The sequence below is a fragment of the Silurus meridionalis genome, chromosome 10 (genome assembly GCF_014805685.1).
Source record: "Silurus meridionalis isolate SWU-2019-XX chromosome 10, ASM1480568v1, whole genome shotgun sequence".
Lineage (NCBI taxonomy): Eukaryota > Metazoa > Chordata > Actinopteri > Siluriformes > Siluridae > Silurus > Silurus meridionalis.
The window spans coordinates 24732577-24755100 of record NC_060893.1 but is presented as its reverse complement, the minus strand read 5'-3'; the positions used below and the strand labels follow the sequence as shown (position 1 = coordinate 24755100).

At 38.5% G+C, this 22524-nt stretch overlaps 1 protein-coding gene across 2 annotated transcripts in view; it reads left to right on the top strand.

Moving 5' to 3' along the window:
* The window catches only part of khdrbs3 (KH domain containing, RNA binding, signal transduction associated 3), a 124868-nt gene that overhangs the window by 40112 nt on the left and 62232 nt on the right, over positions 1-22524 (top strand). For both annotated transcript variants that reach the window (XR_006927245.1, XM_046860191.1), the window contains exon 2: positions 15987-16105. Coding sequence is in view for 1 of the 2 variants with exons in the window: in XM_046860191.1 (XP_046716147.1) it covers positions 15987-16105 (119 nt within the window). In the remaining variant the exon portion in view is untranslated. The remainder of the gene's footprint in view (positions 1-15986; positions 16106-22524) is intronic.

The window sequence follows — 22524 nt, the reverse complement described above, 5'->3', positions numbered from 1 at the left end:
CTGCATTTTATTCTCACTGCTAACAGAATCAGAGCTCCATGAGGACCTGTGGAGTGATTATAATATTCATGACCAAATGTTGTGCTAGCGATCGTGCTTCAGAGAATTAGCATTTTACATTTCTCATGGAAGAAATTCTATAAGAAAATGAGTCTTTATTGTAAATCTCTGTGATTATTATTAGGAATTACACCAGGATCAGGGTGTGAATAGTGAATTGTGATTGGCTGGAAGTTCAGGTGTGTCCATTATCCACTATTCACACCTGAACTTCCAGCCAATCACAGTGCACTATTCACACCTGAACTTCCAGCCAATCACAGTCCACTATTCACTAGTGGATTGTGATTGGCTGGAAGTTCAGGTGTGAATAGTGGATTGTGAGTGGCTGAAAGGAGATCACGTGTGAATAGTGCACTGTGATTGACTGAAAGGAGTTCAGGTGTGAATGCTGGATTGTGATTGGCTGAAAGGAGATCGCGTGTGAATGCTGGATTGTGATTGGCTGGTAGTTTAGGTGTGAATGCTTAATTGTGATTCGCTGGAAGGACTTGAGGTGTGAGTTCAGAGAGTAGGTAGTTTGCATTTGTCAGTTTAATTTAAATGGATGTGCCGCTTAAAAACACATGTAACCATAGTAACATTCAATTCCGGTTGCTGGAGACATTTTCTACAGAGACTGTGGCCTTCAAACATGGCCGCTCTGGACTCCAACTCCCAATACACCCTTGAATGTGTTAAATTACCCTTGAACTGATTTTTAAATCATGTTTCCAATCACACAGTCACTCACAGCCACAGTTTAAAATGACTTTTATTCATTCAGCTTGTGGTAAAGTATCCCCTCAGCTCACTCTCTTCTCTGCCTTTCTTTAACCAAGCCTTTGTTTTGTGTTTTGATTTCCTGGTAGTGATCTAGTTTTTCGTTTCCACGCTCTCGCTCTTATTTCACCTGGTTTGTGTTTGTTTATCACCTGTTTTTGTTTATAATTTTGGATTATGATTTGGATGTCACTTTGGACTTTCTTATGATGCAGCTGTATCCACCTCTGCTTATATTTACATGACACTTACAGCATCACTGTTATGGAAACATCAATGACAGCTTTTACTCATCAATGCTGGGACATGACCATGGTATAAGGTAATAATCCAAGGCTAAATGTGAGGTCTTACACCATTTCAATGTTCTCACTTTCTTCACCTCCACTTCTTCACCTTCCACTTCCTTTCTCTTTTTGATAAAACAGGGCCATATGAAGTGATTCTCTCTTCACTAAGTGGTATACTCTGGGAGTTGTGGTCAGCGGTCATGTCTGTAGTTGGTGGTACTCTGGGAGGTGTGGTCAGTGATCATGTCTGTAGTTGGTGGTATACTCTGGGAGGTGTGGTCTGTATTTGGTGGTATACTATGGAAGGGTGTGATCAGTGGTCATTACTGCAGTTGGTGCTATACTCTGGGAGGTGTGGTCAGTGGTCATGTTACTAATTGATGGTATACTCTGGAAGGTGTGGTCAGTGGTCCTGTTTGTAGATGGTGGTACACTCTCGGAGGTGTGGTCAGTGGTCATGTTTGTAGTTGGTGGTATACTCTGGGAGATGTGGTCAATGGTCGTGTCTGTAATTGGTGCTATACTCTGGGAGGTGTGGTCAAGGGTAATGTTTGTAGTTTGTGGTATACTCTGGGAGGTGTGGTCAGTGGTCATGTCTGTAGTTGGTGGTATACCCTGGGAGGTGTGGTCAGTGATCATGTCTGTAGTTGGTGGTGCACTCTGGGAGTTGTGGTCATTGGTCATGTCTGTAGTTGGTGGTATACTCTGGGAGGTGTGGTCTGTAGTTGGTGGTTTACTCTGGGAGGTGTGGTCTGTATTTGGTGGTATACTCTGGAAGGGTGTGATCGGTGGTCATTACTGTAGTTGATGCTATACTCTGGAAGGTGTGGTCAGTGGTCATGTTATTAATTGGTGGTATACTCTGGAAGGTGTGGTCAGTGGTCATGTTTGTAGTTGGTGGTATACACTGGGAGATGTGGTCAATGGTCATGTCTGTAATTGGTGGTATACTCTGGAAGGTGTGGTCAGTGGTCATGTCTGTAATTGGTGGTGTACTCTGGGAGGTGTGGTCAGTGATCATGTATGTAGTTGGTGGTATACTCTGGGAGGTGTGGTCAGTGGTCATGTCTGTAGTTAGTGGTATATTTTGGGAGGTGTGGTCAGTGGTCATGTTTGTAGTTGGTGGTATAATCTGGGAGGTGTGGTCAGTGGTCATGTTTGTAGTTGGTGGTATACTCTGGGAGGTGTGGTCTGTAGTTGGTGGTATACTTTGGGAGGTGTGGTCAGTGGTCATGTCTGTAGTTGGTTGTATACTCCAGTAGTTGTTCATGAACTTTTAATTCACTACTGTATTGCTTGTATAAATTTTTTATGAGATAATATAAATTTATATATATTTCAATAACATTATGCATCTATATCAACAGTATAATTCTAAACTCCAGACCTCATCCCTCTGTGACTTTGATAGATGCATCTGAAGAGTGAATAAAGTGGAATGCAAATGCTAGCGTATAGCACAGAGTCAGCAGAAGCCCCGGCGAGAACGCAAATAAAGCTGGCCGATTAGAGCGCCTCTCCGTGCTGGAAGTGCTCAGTGTGTCAGGTGAAAGATCTCTGCCGGGGGTTTGTTTAGCCAGGGGCCTTTAACCCAGCTTGAGGAAGCTGATTGTGCTCTTTCACAGCTGCTAAGACAGCAGTTTGGCATGCCGCAGCAGCAGGACAAGGAGGAGGACGAGGAGGAAGAGGAGCACTAGGGTAGCTTTGGGAAATTAAATGAGAGAGAAATACACAGTTTTTTCTGCTTCAATAAACTTCAAAAGGATTTGGGGGAACAGAGACAGGTTCATTACAGGGAATGTGTGTACAGAACTCCTGAAAAGCCATACCGTTTACTTTCTGACATCATAAATTTATTAGTAACTTGAATCCAGAAGAAAACCTCCAAACAAAGTTGGGACGCTTTGACACAGAGGCACAACCTGCTTGCAAGCAAGTTTTTAAAATGCATGAATTTAGCTAGCTTTTATTTAGCTAGCTTTATTTATTTATTTTATTTATTTGAAAACGCTGACGTGGATAAATTTGAAAACGCCATTTTCGTGTCACATTGTGAACCGCGTGTATTTGGGGAGCCTATCTAAAGTACTCAAACTAGCACTGAAAACAACCATGCCTGAGACAAAGAACGGGTTTCTGATGTCCGATGTGAATTCAAAGTCACATAAATTGAAAATCGTGACCTGTTTCGGCATCATTATTAGCAATTTTTTTCATTGTGCTGCTGCCACGTGATTGGTTGATGAGATAACTCAAACGCAAATGTGATGAATGTTCATGTTCGTGTGCACAGACGTGCAAAAACCACTCCATTTTGTTCCTGCTGGTTTACAATGATACGGCTAAAAACGCTCACGTCCCTGTACTGCACATGGTTCAACACTTACAACGTTTCTGTCAAGCCCTTTAGCAACTTCAGTCTCTAAGAATTGAAGCAGGAACGAAAAACAGGAGTCATTGCTTGTGGATACCTCAAGTCTATACAGTTGTTTTCTTGAGTTGAACAGGTCACGTGACTAGTTCACGTGATTAAAAATGTAGCATGCAGGAATATGTTTTATCGTTTTTTTTAATTTTCACTCAACACTATAATGCAAAGACGATTATTTTCAAAGTGATCCAACTTTTTTTGAGAAATCTGTTCTTTCCTTACAACAAACTCCATCTCAGAGTCTTTTCATCCACTGTAACATGGACCCAGTCATGGTTTCTTTTGTTTGGCGCCTCGTTTGTGGAAACCTTGTTTTATTTCCCGTGTACTGAACCCGTTAACTCAAAAGGTAACAAAGCCACTTGACGTGAAGTTACAGCGACTCCAAAAAAACGATCTTGGCTTAAACCAGTATTGTCGGGGCGGTGTACGTTGATTTCATTCGCCTTTTTGATTCGTTCATAGAAAAAAAGTTGTGAATTATTGTGTCTATCTTTTTCGATGAATAATAAAGAATAAATAAATACAGATTAAATGTTAAGATGTATATACAATATATTAATTATATTATTATTATTACTATTTGTATAAAAATATATATAAAATGTATAAGAAATACATAAAATAAGTAAATAATAAATTAAAAAAATAATAATAAAATTAATGAATTGCTTGCATTGTTTATTAAAAGCAATAAATGGTAAAAACAGTTTTGGAATAGTTTTTTACCAATTTATTGCTTTTAATAAACAATGCAAGCAATTCATTAATTACTTTTTTTAAAATTGTATTTATTCTTTACTTATTTTATGCATTTTGTATACATTTTATATATTTTTTTATATCAATAATAATAGTAATATGATTATTATAAATGTTTACATTTTATATATTTTTTATATAAATAATAATAGTAATATAATTATTATAAAGTTGCATTCGCTCTTCGAATATGAGTAAAGTCCTGCTTTCTTTTTTTTTTTTTTTCTTTTCTAAATGTACAGCAATGTCACGCGCTTCAAAAGAAGATTTTTTTTCTTCCACCAAGGTAAAAAAAAGAGAGAAAGTCAGAAGAGACGAATGAGTGCGTCCCGTTCGTCCTTCAGGCTGAGCGGTTGTATTTGTCAGGCAGGTTGTTCAAGCGTGGCCAGCGTAAAGGTAGACATGTGACACGCCTCTTGTTTACTCTGATTTGAGCGATTTAACTCTCAGAGGCTTTGAGGGGGCTTCAACATAAAAGGGGGGTTCGAGATTTTTTGACAAGTTTTGGACAAAACTACAGAAGGAAAGTATTATAATTATTTTTATAAAAAAAAAAAAAAACAAGTTATTATTAATTATTTTAAATGATTTAATTATTTTTGTAATTATTTGTAAAATAAATAATGATGTTAAAGGCGATGATTTAAAAATTAAGGGGCATATTTAAATAGAAATGTAAAAAGAAATGTATATAATAGTATATACATTTATTATTATTATTATTATTATTATTATTATTATTATTATTATTATTATTTTCCTTAATATAAAAAACAAATAAAGATAACGTAGATTAATACAATTATATTGTATGTAATTATAATTATTTTATGAAGAATCATGATTTAAAAATTAAAAAAACATACTAAAATGTATAAAATTAACTCTTATTATTATTATTATTATTATTATTATTATTATTATTATTAATATTATTTCAAATTATTTAAAAAATAAAATGATATTCTATGAAATAACAGTAGTTTATGATTATTTTTTAAAAATGAGAAGGATTCTAAAATTGTATAAAGTAAAACATTTTTTATTATTTTAATAATAATAATTATATGATTATTATTTTATGATTGTTATTATCTGTAGTAGTCTTTAAAAATTATTATTAATATTAAATATTATTATTATTATTATTATTATTATTATTATTATTTTTATTATTGAGGATTAAATATCAACATGGCATCCTTTATCCTTTTGAAATATTTAGAAAAAATATTACTTTTTTTTTTCTCGGAAAGTGCTCCGACTAAAGAACAGAACTCTTTATATCACTGCACTGAATGAGGAAATAATTCATGAAGCCTGGAATATAAGTAGAATACATTAAACCCAGCCTGCTGCAGAACGAGGGTTAATGACGCCCTCTTTTATTATCTGTGGAAAGAAGAAAAATAATGCATTCAAAAATGGTTGTAATTTCATTTCAGGACCTTGAGAGAGAAATAAAATGCTCCTGACATCACTGATGGACTGATCAAGTTAATGCTATTAATTAAATGATTAACACCAGAATGTGTATTAGAACCAGACGAGCCTGTAGTTTACCTCCACTATACACTAAGATTCCTAAACATGATTACTATGTGCTTCTTTATGAACATCCCATTCCACATTTATTCTTCATTTGCTTTTATAATAAGCTCCACTCTCCTGGGAAGATGTTCCACTAGATTTTGTGGAGATCCTTTCAGCCACAAGGGTGTTAGTAACGTCAGGTAGTGATGTAGGTGAGAAGGTGAGGAGGCCTGAGGTGCAGTCAGCATTTACATTCTTCCTGTTGAATAGGGTTAGAGGTCTATAGCAGAAGATCTTGCACTTCTTCCAACCCATGGAAAGCAGATCTTCACGGAGACTGCTGGAACAGGGTTTGGGTGCAGGTGAAGAGAGAATTTCAGACATCTGATACGATTGTGTGCCTCTAAATTTGTGTAGTTTTGGACTGAATAACTGAAGTCCCAATTTTTTTGGTAATCTATTGTACTTAAGTACACTATATTTCCAAAAGTATTGGGACACCTAGTCATAGGTTTGGTATGTGATTTTTGAGCATCGCATTCAACATTTAGTCCCAATTTGCCCTTCTAATCCCCTCCACTCTTCTGGGAAGATGTTCCACTAGATTTTGGAGTGTGTTTATGGATATTTGTGTTCATCAGCCACAAGAGTGTTATGAAAAGCAAGTACTGATGAGGGTGAGGAGGTCTGGGTGCAGTCAGCGTTCACATTCATCCCAAAGGTGTTAAGTAGGGATGAGATCAGAGCTCTATAGCAGGAGATCTTTCTCTCCAAAGCATTTAAACCAGATCTTCAAGGAGCTCACTTTGTGCACAGGGGCATCACCATGCTGGAACAGGTTTGGGTTTCCAAGTTCAAGTGAATGCAAAATGTTATTATAGCGCCATCTAAAGACGTCCTGTACAACTGAGTGCCTCCAGATTTGTGGTAACAGTTTGGAGAAGAAACACATATAGCAGGAAAGAGCAGGTGTCCCAATACTTTTGGCAAAATGATGTATCTTGTACATCATTTTATTAAGCTTGTCTTATGGCCTGATGTAGGAGGAATTTTGGTAGCACTTTATTTCAAGGATTAGAAATACAACATTTTGAAATACAAAAATGTATAGATGTAGTGTTTTTTGTTAGTGGGTAATTGACCTTCATTAATGTCTTTGCAAAGCTCCATAAACCACATTACACACCAGCCCCCTGCATGTCACATGACTGTCACATGGCATTAATCTGCACCCTAATTAAGCACCCTATTGAAGTTCTGAAGTTCTTCAGTAACTACGTCCGAGATTATCTGATTGTGGTGATTTGTTTGACCACATGTGTGCAGATGTGATTAGTACGGCAGTAGTCTAATAGTTCATGCGTTATTTCAAAAAGAAGGCCGGGTAATCGTACAATGGCCAATGAGAGTGCAAATAATTTTTTTTACCCCTGCAGAGCAAAAACTATAACTCAAAGGTTATGAAGGATATAAAAAGCATATTAAAACACCAGGGAACTCCTCGGAATTAAAAAAAAAAAAAATTAATTAAAGAGGATTGGAAGTTGCTGAGAAATTAAATGCATATTCCCAAAGTTTTTATATATTTCAATTAAATATATTTTAGAAAATGATATATGTTTTTTATTACATATTACTTTCATAATGCCAGAGGCACCACAGGACCCACTAAACGCCGGAAACAAGTAACTGTGAAATATTCAGTTTAATTCAAGTCACTTTAATGTCACTGTCCAAGTACATCATTAAATACAAGAACATTCTACATACTGGTCATTTTCTAACTACTTATATTGTACTGGATGAGTCGAACTTTTAATACGAGATTCCAACAAATGATAAAAACAATATCATGCTTAAAGTAATCTATGGTGTTGTGCTGAAGGATTCGGTCTGTTCTGCATTTAGGAGTGAATTTACAAAGCTTTTTTTAATTGCTGCAATAAAACAGCAGACCCGAGTGTAAGTTTCTATCCAATCAGATTTCAGCCGTCACATCACGCGTTTCTGGGGTCAAAGGTCTTCAGAGTGAGCATTTGCCAGTTTTTGTTGCTTGGCGCTGTCACTTCAGCCAATCAGATTGCGGTTTGGTCAGTCCGAGGCCCTCTAGCAGGCATCCAATAATGTCGCTATTGTTTTGACTGGATGGTCACAAGCTCAAATATATTTATGTGGATTTAATCGCTGTTTTTTTTACATTCCACAACGACTGACAGAGGAGAAGAAATCGATTTGGGTGCAGATACATTTACAAGAAGATTTACAGGACGGACTTTTTACAAAAAAAAGCTGGACATCATGATGAAAGGTTGCCAAAACCGTTTAAAACCATTCGGTTGCGTTTTCTCTCCTGTAGAATTTGTACAAAAAATAAACACACAATTTTCCTGAATTTTAAATCCCCAGGAAAAACTGTAATGCACAGAAAAAAACACACAGGAAACCCCGTGGTGATGTGATGAGGTCAATATCGATGCTTCTGCTGGAGATGATGTATGTGGAGGTGCAGTTGCAGCTACAGTGAAAGGAGACGTGTTGAATTGTGTTCATCGGGTTTCTTGCTTTAGTGACGACATTCGTTCTCACTGTATGAGATTCCTGTGATGCGGCGCTCTGATCTACTGCACTTCTCTATAATACTGGTGATCGATCAGTTTAAGAGGAGGATTGATTCATGAAGGACACCACTGAAGATCTCCAGTTGATCTCGCCATGATCTAATTGTGTTTACATGAAATAAGCCTGTTCCTGAGCAGGTATGAACTTACGGGTCTGTTGTTATGAGAACATCTCTGGAATGAACTTCGAAAAACCAAACAATCTTAGATCAGGTCAAACTGTCAAAAATAAAAATTGAGCTAATTGATTCATCCATGTATGAGAACGAACCCTAGGTCTTGTGTTATTGTTGTGTGTGTATTCCACAGCCTTGCCTTTATTCTGCTTGACTTTGAATGAACTTCTGTCCAGTGTTCATGTTCCTGCATATTGTTTCCCAGTGATGCTGTAGTTTTTATTTGTTCCACATGTTTAAATAAATCTGCCCTTGCATCCATCATTCTATTCATTACATCACACTTGGCTGGATCACCAAATGTGCTGCACCTTGTTTCTTTTCTGAGATGATGTACCATTTCTATAATTCTGAAGGAAACTGCAGATCTTTCAGAACAGGTTCTGGCAGAATTTTGACCTGGAATCCATCCCTCGACACACACCCTGTCTCTCAGCTCAGATCTCTGTCTGACTATAATCACAATTTTTTTTCCCCATCCATGTGTTGTATACAGTATGTAGTGAAGGTGAAAGATGTTCTCTTTGTGAAGAACCCTGGAGCTTTAGGACAAGTTGACATGCAGACTTCGGGTCTAAACGAGATCGAAAAAGATGTTCCTCCTGGCAGCGTCTCAGTAGGGTTTTGGCGAAGCGCTCGAGTCGGTTTCTCTTTCCTCTGACTCTCTCAGGAGCGGGAAGTGAAATTAGAGGAGTTAATGGACCATCTCACCCCCTCGCCTTCTTCTCCTCCTCCTCCTTCTTCTCCTCCTCTTCCTCCTCCTTCACATCTCTGTCCAAAACTTACATCTTTATAAATGTAAAATGTTTCAGTCCGAATAGTGCAGCTCCTTTCCTCCCCTCAGCGATGTTCTCAGATGCCGGCACGTAGGACAGAATTCCCTGTGGACTTTTCTGCCGCGTCCCCGCCTACGTTTCCCGAGCTGTAAATATGGCGTTAATGTGTTGTGACTACAGGACAGTAATGTGGCTCCGCAGCAAAGCCATCAAACCCGAGCTCTGGTGGCTGTGGGATGCCTGTAACGCAGATGTTTTTAAGATCGCTTATAGTCAGCATCAGCATCAGTGTCGCTCCAGGATGGAGTCCCACTCCGCTAGCTGGGAAGAGTGTAAACACACTGGAGGCTTGTTCCATTACTCCAGCAGACGTGTTTATAGCTTTTTATTGTATTTCGCTTCGCTCTGAAATGATTCCCATTAACAGTCTTTATTTCAAAAAATATTTCCTTTATTACTTTTTGTGTGTTTTCTTCTGAATGGATCAAGGTGGGCGGGGCTATTCAAACTCTATCGACAGATTAGCATTAGTTCCAATTTTTTTTTATTGTTATGGATCTACATCCTGATACAATAATCAGGAGTTTTAAAGAGAATTGTACCTACAGCTTGTGTGGTCATGTGACCTAGAAACAAACAAGAAACCTACAATGTAGTCACGTGACCTAGTAACAAATCCTAAAACTCTACAATGTGGTCATGTGACCAAGTAACAAACAAGAACCCTACAACTGAACAATGTGGTCTAGTAGCAAACAAGAACCCTACAACCATACAACATAGTCATGTGACCTAGTAATAACCAAGAACCCTACAACCATACAACATAGTCATGGACCAGACGCCCCCGCAAACATCCCGAACCATCTAGAGACGTACCAACACCATTTGGATTCCATCTCATATAGAGTTTGGACATTGGACCTCTTTAAGTGTTTAAAGGCCCTGGCATGGAGAAGCTGGTGTTGGATCTGTGATGATCTCAGATGTTGAGCTATTTTATGAGTTGCTCAGTAGCTCCTGGTTCCATAATGTCAACTGACTGTAAAAGACTGTAGAAAGATCATTACTCAAACACACACTCCAGTACTCATGTTAGTTCTCACTCTTCAGTGTTCTGTATTGTTTAAAGACTATAATCACACTCTTGATATCACCCAAATGAGGATTTATTCCCCTTTTGAGTCTGGTTCCTCTCAAGGTTTCTTTCTCATAACATCTAAGGGAGTTTTTCCTTGTCACAGTCTCCATGGCTGCTCATCAGGGATAAATACACATCGTTCACCTTCACTGTTAAAATCTGTAAAGCTGCTTTGAGACAATGTCTGTTGTGAAAAGCGCTATAGAAATAAACTTGACTTGACTAGTAACAAATCCTAAAACCCTACAACGTGATCATGTGACCTAATAACGAACAAGAATTTTACAACGTGAAACTTTTACCAGAAAATGTTCTAGAATCCTAATTGACAAACAATATTGGCCCAAAGGTTTGTGGACACTTTACCCTAAAATTTGTATGTTCTTCTTTTTGAACATCTCATTCCATATTTAGTCTCCATTTGCTAATATAATAAGCCCCACTCTTCTGGAAAGATGTTCCATTAGATGTTGTGAAGATTTGTGCAAGATTCATTTAACCACAAAGCTGACCATCAGAACATCTTAGACGGTCTTAGACTGTCTTAGGCCATCTCAGACTGTCTTCAGCCATCTTAGATCATCTTGGACTATCTCAAATCATCTCAAATCATCTTGGCATATCTCAGACCCCCAACTTTTTCTACAATACATTCCTAAGAAAATGCAGTGAATTTAGTTTGCAGTCAATACAAGAGAGTCAGTCTTTGCTAGTTACAGTTAGCTAGCTTGTTTTAACCAGGACGTTTAGCATCTCCTTGTCCTCCTTTCTCTAATTAAACCCACTGTACGGAAAAGAACATGAGAAATAAAACGCTGGTGAGACGGTGTGATGGTTTGATGATTCCTGCACCGCGTGAACCCGCCGCTTGCGCGTTCCAGATTCTGCGGAAAGCTCTGAAGGAGCAGCGAGGCGTCAGGACGTAGAGAGCGCCGTGTTCGTGGACAGCGGGTCAGGAGCGGAGACGGGTGTTTGATTTCATCCCCGCTGGCGCAACGATCGTTACACGAGCCGTCCTTCACTGCTGGAACCCGAAATGAGACGAGCAGCGAAGCGTGGAGCTGGGACACTCGCTTTAACTAGAACACAAAGAGACCGAGGCAGACAGGAGGATTGGGGAGAGAGAGAGAGAGAGAGAGAGAGAGAGAGAGAGAGAGAGAGAGAGAGAGAGAGGGAAGGAGGGAGGGAGGGAAAGAGAGAAAGGAACAACTGTGTCTTGTATCTTTCAGGAACAGCACGTGGGTTTTGAGTAAATGATAATGGTGAGTTTTCGGAGAGAAGACAGAAAGCAGTGAGTGAAGTGTAGGCGTTCTGGCTAAAGGCATTTATGAATGCCCTCTTCTCTCTCTCTCTCTTTCTCTCTAATCTTCTTAATTTCTGGATACTTAATTGTCATGATAGTTTGCATACAATATTGCCAAAATACTACTACTAATAATAATAATGTAATATTTTTTGTGTAGTCGTTTAAAAGTGAAATTCTGGCAACCTTAAGTTCACGCAATACACCCAACATAAGGCTAATCTGAAGAACTCGAGCTAGCAATGATTATAGGAACAGAGCTAATGAACGCCATGCTAATATGACAGCGTCTGGGAGTCTTTCGTGGTTTTTGAGAGACGCAGACATGTTCTTTTTGTTTCCATGCAACACACACAGTCATGTAACCTTCTGGAAATTTTCTTTCACCAAACAAATCTAGAAATGTTCAGATGTTCCACTTTATTTGCATTGAACTTCGGCTCATCGTCTTGTTATATACGGCGTTTCCGATGAGCCGCAGTAACGCATGGCGTATGGTGAAGTGTGGAACGGGAGACATGTCGGTTCAGGATTCCTTTCACTTTCCGGAACCTTCCCTGCTCCAAAACTACTCCAAAGCATTAAGCTTTCACCTCCATGTGTGAGTGTGGGGGTGAGGGAGTCTGATTACATCTTCTCTCCTGTTCTCCATCTCACACAAGTTCTTCTGTTAGAGACAAATTGTCCCATTTGAACTCCATAGAACTTTTATTCACTCATTTACTGTCCCACTGTGAGTTTGTTGGATAGAAACTAAAGGAATATGAATTTGTCTTGAAGCATAAAGGATTAGAAAAACAATTTAAAGCTAATAAGTGTGCACTGAAGCCACTCTGTCAAACATACACATGATTATCATCTGTCACTTTATACATTTCAGCTGCATATCTACGACGCTTCGGTCTGAGGTTTTGATGAATCATGCAGGAGATCTCAGTTTTTCGTCTTTTACGAATAATGTAGAAGGCAAATACAGACATTAAAATGTTATAAGCTTCCATCCATGACACTTCACAGGCTGGTATTCATACGCTTCTTCATATTAAAATTGTTGATGCTGTGCTCAGAAGCTCATTAAGTCTTCATGAGGGTTTTTTTTTGTGTTGGTTTTCTGCTAGAACCTTCTGCATGCTCAGCAATCTTCCCCTCTGACTGGACGTTATTATTAGAGGTTCAGTAAAGATCGATGTAAAATAGAATCCAACGTGGACATGATTTGCTGACAGAAATGCAGAAGTTAGGATTTCATCTTTTGTGTTCTTGATGAAGAGGAACCTCAAAGGTCGAGCTTATGTTCTTGGAGTTGCAGGAAATGCTGGAGATGATCAGGAATTCCTTTTATTTTACTGTCGGCTCTTTGGGTCTGCAGTTCAGTTTGAATTAAATATGTATCGGCTTCTGGATTTTTTTCTTTGACATTTGAATCGGTTCTGTGTTGTTTTTTGAGTCGACTCTGCATAAACTTTGATTTGAATCTGTATTGTCTTGTTGAATCACCTCTGAGTTGGACCAATTTGGAGTCGATTTTGTGTTGGCTCTTTCAGTTATCTTTGATTTTGAGTGTAATTTTTGACTTGGCTCTGTAATGTCTATTTGAATCATCTTTGAGTTTTTATTTGGATCTGTATTGCCTCTTTGAATCACCTTTGTGTCATCTTTGAGTAATTTTTGAGTTAGCTCTTTGGTGATCTTTATGTTGACTTTGTATTGGATTTTTTTTTATCATCTTTGAATTGGCCAATTTTGAGCAAGCTTTTTTGAGTTGTTTTTGAGTTGGCTTGCTATTGCCTTTTAAAATGTCCTTTGAGTCATCTTTGATCTATTTTTGTGTCAACTCTATGAGTCATTTTTAAATTGACTCCTTGTGCCCTCTTTAGGTCAGCTTTGTACTGGCTTTTTGAATCATTTTTGAGTCGTTTGTAAGTGATTTTTTAGTTGTATTTGAGCAATATTTTTATTTAGATATCTTTTGCCTCTATTAATCACCACTGAGCCATATTAAAGTCTTTGGCTTTTTTGGCTTTTTTAATTACTTTTGAGTTGTCTTTGAGTAATGTTTGAGTCAGCTCTTTGGGTCATTTTTAATTTGCCCACTTTGAGCCAGCCTTTTGTGTTTTCTTTAAGTTGGCTCTGTATTTTCTCTTTAAATCACATTTAAGTCATCTTTGAGTCGATTTTGAGTCAGCTCTATTAGCCATCTCTGAGTTGGATTGTTGACTCATTTTTGAGTTGTCCTTTTTGATATGCCTTTGAGTTGGCTCTTCAAGTCATCTTTACCTTGGTGTTTGAAGCGCTTTGTGTTGTTTTTTTTGAGTCACCTTTATCTTGCTGCCTTTAGCTAGCGCTTTGAGTTGTTACTTTAAATCATATTTGAGTTCACACTTTCATCTGGCTCTCTGAGTCGATTCTCGGACTCAACTCTTTGTTTCAGTGTGAAATGTTCAGGATCAGGAGTCACATTTACTTTTTGTCCATTGTCCACTTAGATGAACATAACACATTGAATGCAGTTCAACACATGTTCTAAAACAGATGTTTTGAACTGATATCAATGCAGATGTTAATACAAAGGTGCACTGTGGGGAAGGAATAGGTTTGGACTAGAGACCATTTTACTGTCCTGGTGCTTTGTGTTTGTGCTTTGTTGAGATCTGAAGCAGCAGGAAGTATTTTCAGCATCCTTAAATGCTGGGGAGTGACTTCCTGTTTAGACCACGCCCACTTTGAGCTTAAATTCATATTCAGATATTGGTAGAATTAAGTAGATGCAGATCAAGGTGTTGTGTTACACTCCAAATACAAATGCAGTGTCTCGATGTTAGAATACAGAGCAGGGACGAGGAAGATATTTTGTCCCAATATACAAAAATAAATAAATAAATACTTTTCCATACTATAACTGCTGAATTCTTTAATCTCGGTAAATCTATTGTTTAAAAAAACAACACAACCGAACAAAACAAAGTACAAACACGCAAACTTGTCGTTTTGATTAGGGTTTTTTTGGGAATTCTTTTTTTATCTATAAATTTCAGGATGGAGGAAAATGTCTTTTGGACATTAAGTGTAACTATATAAAAGAATTAAAAGTACAATGTGGTTTATACAATTTTGCCAAACGTTTTGGGACACTTGACTTTTCCAGCCACACGTGGTTCTTCTCCAAAATGTTACCACACATTTGGTCTTCAGATGCGGCAGTGTGAAATTTTCCCTTCGCGAGACCGAAACTGTTCCAGAGGCCGGCTCCATGAAGATCTGCTTTCCATGGGTTGGGAGATGTGGAAGATCTCCTGCAATAGATCTCCAACACTACTGAACACCTTTGGGATGAATGTGAATGCTGACTGCACCCCAGGCCTCCTCACCTTCTCACCTACATCAGTACCTGTCTTTATTAAGACACTTGTAGCTGACTGGATCTTCACAAAACTCCACAAAATCTAATGGAACATCTTTTCATAAGAGATCTTTTTATGGAGCTTATTATATCAGCAAATGTGAATTAGATGTTCAAAAAAAGAAGCACATAGAAAATTTCTTGAAAAAGGGTCCGTTGTCAACAAACGTTTTTCCCTATACTCTTTTTTTATCTTTTTTTAATTCTTTAAAAATATGTAAATCAGGGAATACTGTAAACAGGAAATGCAATAGTGTAAATGTATAAATGGAAGAGACAGGCTGGATGAGTGGGACACGATGTCCTGTAAGCAGTGAAATAAACAGAGGGGTTTGAGAGAAGGAAGCGTCGAGACGAGCCACGGCTCACGTTTCCTCGATCGCTCTCGCTGACAGACTCGTTCTGTCTCCACTGCCAGAAATAACCCTGAGAGATACCTATCAGATGCAATTAGAAGCGCGTCCAATTAAATTACAGCGTGACCGGGAGAGCTTATTTCACAGCTGAGCGAGCAGCTAAAACAGAGTCAGCGTGACTGACACCTGGCTAACGCGCACAGCCGTTATTACAGCTCATCTAACGGCCAAACGCGCACACAGATACATCCATTGTCTGCTAATTGTGTTCAGATCATACTGTCTGATTCCGGTTTCTGACTGATGAACTGACTCACCCACCCCTCTCTCTCTCTCTCTGTCTATCCCCTCCCCTATTTCTGTTCCTCTCCATTTCAGAAATTGAAAAGATTCAGAAAGGCGAAGAGAAAGAGGACGAGAAGTTCATCGACGTCGTAATAAACAAGAACATGAAACTGGGTCAGAAAGTTCTGATTCCTGTCAAACAGTTTCCCAAAGTGAGTACCACTGAGTTCTGCCTAATTTATTGATCCGCCTTAGTAATGAATGAAAAATAAATATATAAATAAAAATAAATAAAAATAAAGAAATAAATACACAAACTAATCTATCAATTGTTGATTTGTTTGCTTGTTTATTTTGAATTTTTTTTTAAATTATAATAGGTGTAAATAGAATAGTAAAAATAAATGAACAAAAAAAAATTATATTCTATGGTGTAAGAAATTTATCTTTATTTATTCATTTATTTTTTTGTTTGTTTGCTTTTTCCTTTCTTTTTTTTGCTTTTTTTTCTTTCTTCCTCTACTCACTTGTTTGTTTTTGTTCATTATATTTTTGGTTTCATTTACATACTTCCTTATTTATTTATTTACTATTTATTTTTTATTTTTTGTATTTATTTTTTGTTTGTTTGCTTGCTTTCTCCTTTGTTTTTTCTTTCTTTTTTTCTTTCTTCCTTTACTCACTTGTTTGTTTTTGTTTATTATATTTTTGGTTTTATTTATTTATTTATTTATTTATTTATTTATTTATTTATTTATTTATTTATTTATTTATTTTATTATTATTTTCTTTCTTTCTTTCTTTCTTTCTTTCTTTCTTTCTTTCTTTCTTTCTTTCTTTTGCCTATGGCTTTTATTTACAATTATTTGGATGATAATAATAATTTATTTCTATAGCGCTTCTACAATGGACAATGTCTCAAAGCTGTATAGTTAGCGGATATATACTGTAGTTATGTAAATCCACTATATAGTTATATCAAAAATAGATAGCGGATAAAGGGCGGCTCTTTGACTTCACTTTTTGAGTTGACTTCAACTTGACTTTTTGAGTTGAATCTGATTTTGGCTTTTTTTGTGGCTTTGAATTGCATTGAATTCAATTGAATTCTATTGTCTATAGCACTTTTTAGCAATGGAACATTTTACCGAAAGCAATCGTATTTACAGAGATACGTAAAATTAGTCTTTATACATTTATCCCCAATGAATAAACCAGTTTTGACAGTGGTGAGGAAAAACTCCCCGAGACTTCATGGGGTTAAACCTTGAGAGGAACCAGACTCAAAAGGGAACCTTATCTGGGATAACGTCTATTCATTACAGTTCTGCCGCTGTTCAGGTCACCCTTAGAGTTGACTCTGATTTGACTCTTTGAGTTGACTCTTTGTCTTGACTTCTCTTTAAGTGTACTCATTTTGCTCATCCCAGTCATCTTTAAATGATATTTAATTGCTATTTAAGGTGGTATTAAAACAACTTCACACTCTTTGATTCGATTTAGAAGTCTTTGGTTTTTTGGGTGAACTGATTATATATACACTGCCTTGTTTTCTATTTTCTTCTCGTTTTATTTCCTCCAACATAGTAATGAAATTAAAATGTTTCCATGGAAACCACAGTTTAACCATTTTAGTACTGAAAAAGTCAAATCAGTAAGATGAGTCAAATGATCTGACTCAGAGAGAACGGCCATCATTTTTAATCCATACAGCATTAATAAGAACATTTGTGTGTGTGTGTGTGTGTGTGTGTGTGTGTGTGTGTGTGTGTGTGTGTGAGAGAGAGAACATTCTGAACATTCAGATCATTATTGCTGTATTATTGTAATAGAACATTGCAGGAACATTTCAGCCCGCAATATTTTCTCTCATGTAGTCCTTTGATGTGTATGTGTGTGTGTGTGTGTGTGTGTGTGTGTGTGTGTGTGTGTGTGTGTGTGTGTGCGCTTGCTTACCTGCAGTATTCCCATCAGCCCCAGCGTCTCATCTCATTTGACGTCTCCATGTTCTCCACACAGGCGCGTAATGAGATTCGTTGTTTGCTCGGGTCTGTAATCTGCACATGTTTTCTGAGAGAACAGGAGAGAATGCTGAAGCTCATAAACAAGTTTAAATAAATAAAAAATACACACACAAAAAGAATGAAATAAGCAAAAGAAATAGCAGGTGACAGGCAGAGTGTGTTAATCTCACATCTCTCTGTTCTGAACAGTATAATCTTTATTAGTTCATTTAATCTGAGAGAGAGAGAGAGAGAGAGAGAGAGAGAGGGGTGAGTCAGAAAAAGACGTTTTACCTCATTTTTCTCTTTAAGACTATCCCAGGACAGTCTTCAACAATCTCAGTCCATCTCAGACCATCCAGGACAGACTCAGACCATCAACAAACCATCTCAGAATATCCAGGACTGTCTTCAACTATCCCAAACCATTTTAGATAATCCAGGGCTATCTCAGAATATTTTAGATAATCCATGATTATTTTAGAACATTTTAGATAATCCAGGAATATATCAGGCCATTCAGGACTGTCTCCAACTATCCCAAATCATCTCACACCATCCATGACTGTCCCAGACGATCTCAGAACATTTTAGATAATCCAGAACTGTCTCAGACTATCTCAAGCCATCCAGGACTATCCCAGTTAAACTAAAACTCTTTCAAGCCATCCAGGACTAAGGTTAGTCTCCGACTATCTCAGACCATCTAGGAATATCCCAGACTACCCAGTCTGTCTTAGTTCATCTCAGGCCATCATGAACCACCACAGACTATCCAGGATAGTTTCAGATTATATCAAAGCATCCCAGACTGGAAAAATCCCAGACGGTCCAGTACAGAGTCACACTATCTCAAACCATCTTAGTCCATTAAGGAATGTCTCAGTTCATCTATCCAGGACTTACTTAGACTTTTGCAAACCATCTTCGTCCATCAGGATTGTCTCAGACTATTTGACTAAAACAAACAAACAAATAATAAAAAAAACACTGAAATGTTCACCAGAACTGAATTGAAGAAGGTAATGTGTGATGTAGCACTAAGATGATATGAAGGAAAAAGTCCTTACTGAATATATATACTTTGTTGGAAACACTTGATTTACCACACACTGTTTTTCAACAAAGCATCTACAAATCCATCATTTTTTTCCCCCCAAAGGGTGCACAAACTTTTGCACCCAACCCCCTCTGTTCCAGCAGTTTATCTCGTGTGTAAACTCTGAGAAGTGAAAGCTCTGTGAGGATTAGAGGAAGGAGACTAAAGTCATCCCCAGCTGCAGGCTGCCGTCTCTATTTATTCATTTAGCTTTCAATTTAGCAGGATTGGAAATTAATTACACACACTTCTGCACACAGGGTGCTCTCGCTAATGAAGTGTGTATCCGTGTTTATAAACACAGTGCTGAGTGTAGAAACAGAAAAGCAACAGATGAGAAAAGAAAGCTCGTCTCTTTATCTTCTGAGCTGATCACACCATCATCACCATCAACAAACCAAACACAATCGAAATGAGAGACAATGATCTAATCACATTTAGAATAACACACAGAGTGTTTGTGTGTGAGTGAAGAAAGATATCTAAAGCAGGACACTCAAGATCTTCCACTCCAAATCTTCATGAAGCTGTGCACAGGAGCATTGTTGTGCTAGAACAGCTCTGAGACTCCTAGGTCAAGTGAAGGTAAAGTTTGACTCTCTAAAGCCATCCAGGACTGTCTTAAACCATCCAAGACCATCTTGAACTGTCTTAGAATATCTCAGCCTATCTTGGACTGTCAGAAAAACCATCTCAGGTCATCTTGACCTATCCTAGACCTATCTCAAAGCATTTGAGACTGTCTCAGACTATTTCAATACATCCCAGGCTGTCTTAGGCCATCTAAGACCATCTTGAACTGTCTCAGACCAATCCAGGACTGTCTCAAGCCATCTCAGATCATCTTGGACTATCTCAGTCTCTCTCAAAACATTCAAGACTGTCTTAGACCAAACCATCCCAGACCATCCAGGGCTACCTTGGGCCATCTAAGACCATTTTGGACCTTCACAGTCTGTCTCAAGCCATCTCAAATATTATTGGCCTGTCCCAGACAATTGGAAACCACATCAGACCATCCAGGACTGTCTTTCACTTTACCAGCCACTGTTTTTAAAGCAGCACTAATGGAAACTTGTCTTTTTTTTTTTTTGTTCGAGCTCGTTCAGGCTCGGCATGGCTCCGTGTTGAGTGATGCTAAGCCTGTCAGTGGGCTAATCCGCTCTGAGCCTCCACATCTCCACCTGTCCACATCACCGCTAAATAAATGATCATGTGACAACCCCCGTAAACGAAGACATCTTTGAGAACAGGGCTTGTAATGACCGGCCACTTGTGGTCAGCCAGAGCGATTTATCTTCACCAGAGCAGGAAGACTAATCCGTCCAGCTTCCTCTCCACATGACGCTGAAACAAATCCCCCTCCACCCTTTAATACTCTCCGCCAGCCAGGCGTGGAAGACAAATTCAATTTGTGGCGCGTGACAGCGGGTGGGAGTGACGGAGTGATCCTGTTGCACCAGTTTTTCTATGAGCAACGATTCGGGGTCATGAGGATCAAAAGCAGGTTCCACATCCGACGGCTCAATTCATCTTCCAAAAGAGTGGCAACATAGCCGGAGCTGAGGGCAAAGCGGCAGGGAAATGAACAAGCCCATGTCCTCCTGCTTGCGTTCCACAACTGAGAGTGGCTCATTTACTGATTTCAAAAAGGATACATTCATTTTAAAGAAGTCTCAAAAATCATTAAACGTCCTCCTGCTGAATGTTCATCTCCAGAAGTTCCTCAAGAATTCTTTAGATCAGGGATTCATCCCTCTGAGCCCTGAGACTCCATGAGGAAGAAACCTTGAGAGAAACCAGACTGAAATGAGAACTCATACTCATCTGGGGGGCAGTTACAGGTGATGAAATCCAACCTGTGGTCCTGAGTCATTGTAGCAGTCCGAATCCATCCTCAAAACCCATGCGTTGCTCCGCAATTTATTGGATCCCCAAGTCATTGATGCAAACTCAGAGCCGGGCAGATCTGAGGAGAGGAAAGAGGCAGGAACCCTTCAGAAATTCAGCTCTACTTTAAAGCTTTGGAAAGTGGAACCTTGGGTCGAGTGAGATGGATGGATTAGATCAATAACATTCCAGCTTGATATAAGATCCTAAAACTCATTTAGGAAAAAAAATTCAAATAATAAAAAAATTACTATATGTAATTATTTTTATTTATTTCAATTTATTTGATTTTTAAAAACCGGGTAAATAAATAAAATTGTTTCCATCGTGAAAAAGAAATCAATAGAGAAGCTTCAGACCCCAGGCATGTTCTGGCTGATTGACTACATCTGGACTAACAGGGAAACAGTGTACTATTTGTGTAAGTTTTTGTATGAACCTGTCACTCATCTCACTGGTGACCTCTCAGCTAAGTGTGTGTGTGTGTGTGTGATCTCTGCTGGCTTTCTGCTTTGAAAAGCTCATTAAACTGCACGTTGTGTTCCTGCAGTTGTTGGTCGGTGTTTCTGTTTCCTCCAGTTTGCGGTTTCTTGCTGGGATTCAAACAGCAGCTTTTGTCGAGTCGCTCTGCCAAGCCTGCAGGATTTCTAGCAGGTTTTGGGAGCAAAAGGCCAAAATAAGTGGCACGAATAAATATTTATGATCAGAGAAATCCAGCAGAGTGACAGGCATGTCCTCGTTTGTGTTCGCTGGAGATGGATTATTCTCCACGAACACGGCAGAGAATAAAAAGGTGAAGCTTTTCCTCTTAGATACACGTCCTGTTCCTGGAATAAAGTCTTCTGTGGAGGTATAAAGAGTGGGATGACTTCATTCATAGCAACTTTACTCAACAATGGGTTCTTTAAAATGGATGGATGAGACAGACAGACAGACAGACAGACAGACAGACAGACAGACAGACAGACAGACAGATAGATAGATAGATAGATAGATAGATAGATAGATAGATAGATAGATAGATAGATATTTTTTTCATTTTATGTCACTCTGTTTCACTCTCCACGTCTCTCCTCCTCGTTAGTGTGTTATTGGGTCACTTCCTGTGAAGTGTTTGAGCTCGGACAGTCAGACAGACAGTGATTCGGGTCATGTGACATGTCTCTCCAGTCGGGACACAGTCACAGAGACACGCTCCTGCTGCACACCACAGACAGAACAAGCTTATTAAAGCTCTGTCCCACCAGCCTGAGCCCTGCCACATAAGACCCTGCTTTATTCCCAGAGCCATTGAGAGACATTTATTTTGTCTGCTCTGTGTCTCCGTGGGACTTCAGCACTCGTGACACACACGTGCGAAAAGCACGGCCTATAAATGTGATACTGACGTCACAGAAAAACAACAATTTTATTGAAAAAAATGCGAGCATGGAGTATAAAGCTAAGCCTGATTTACTGTGCAGGACAAATAAAAAGGCCACACCTCCTTACATTTACATTTACAACTGCTGCATTTAGCAGACGCCCTTATCCAGAGCGACGTACAAAAGTGCTTTGAGTCTCTAGCAATGAAGCACTCTAGCACCTCCTTCACTGAGACTGACAGGTACAGAGGCCACACCTCCTTCACTGAGACTGA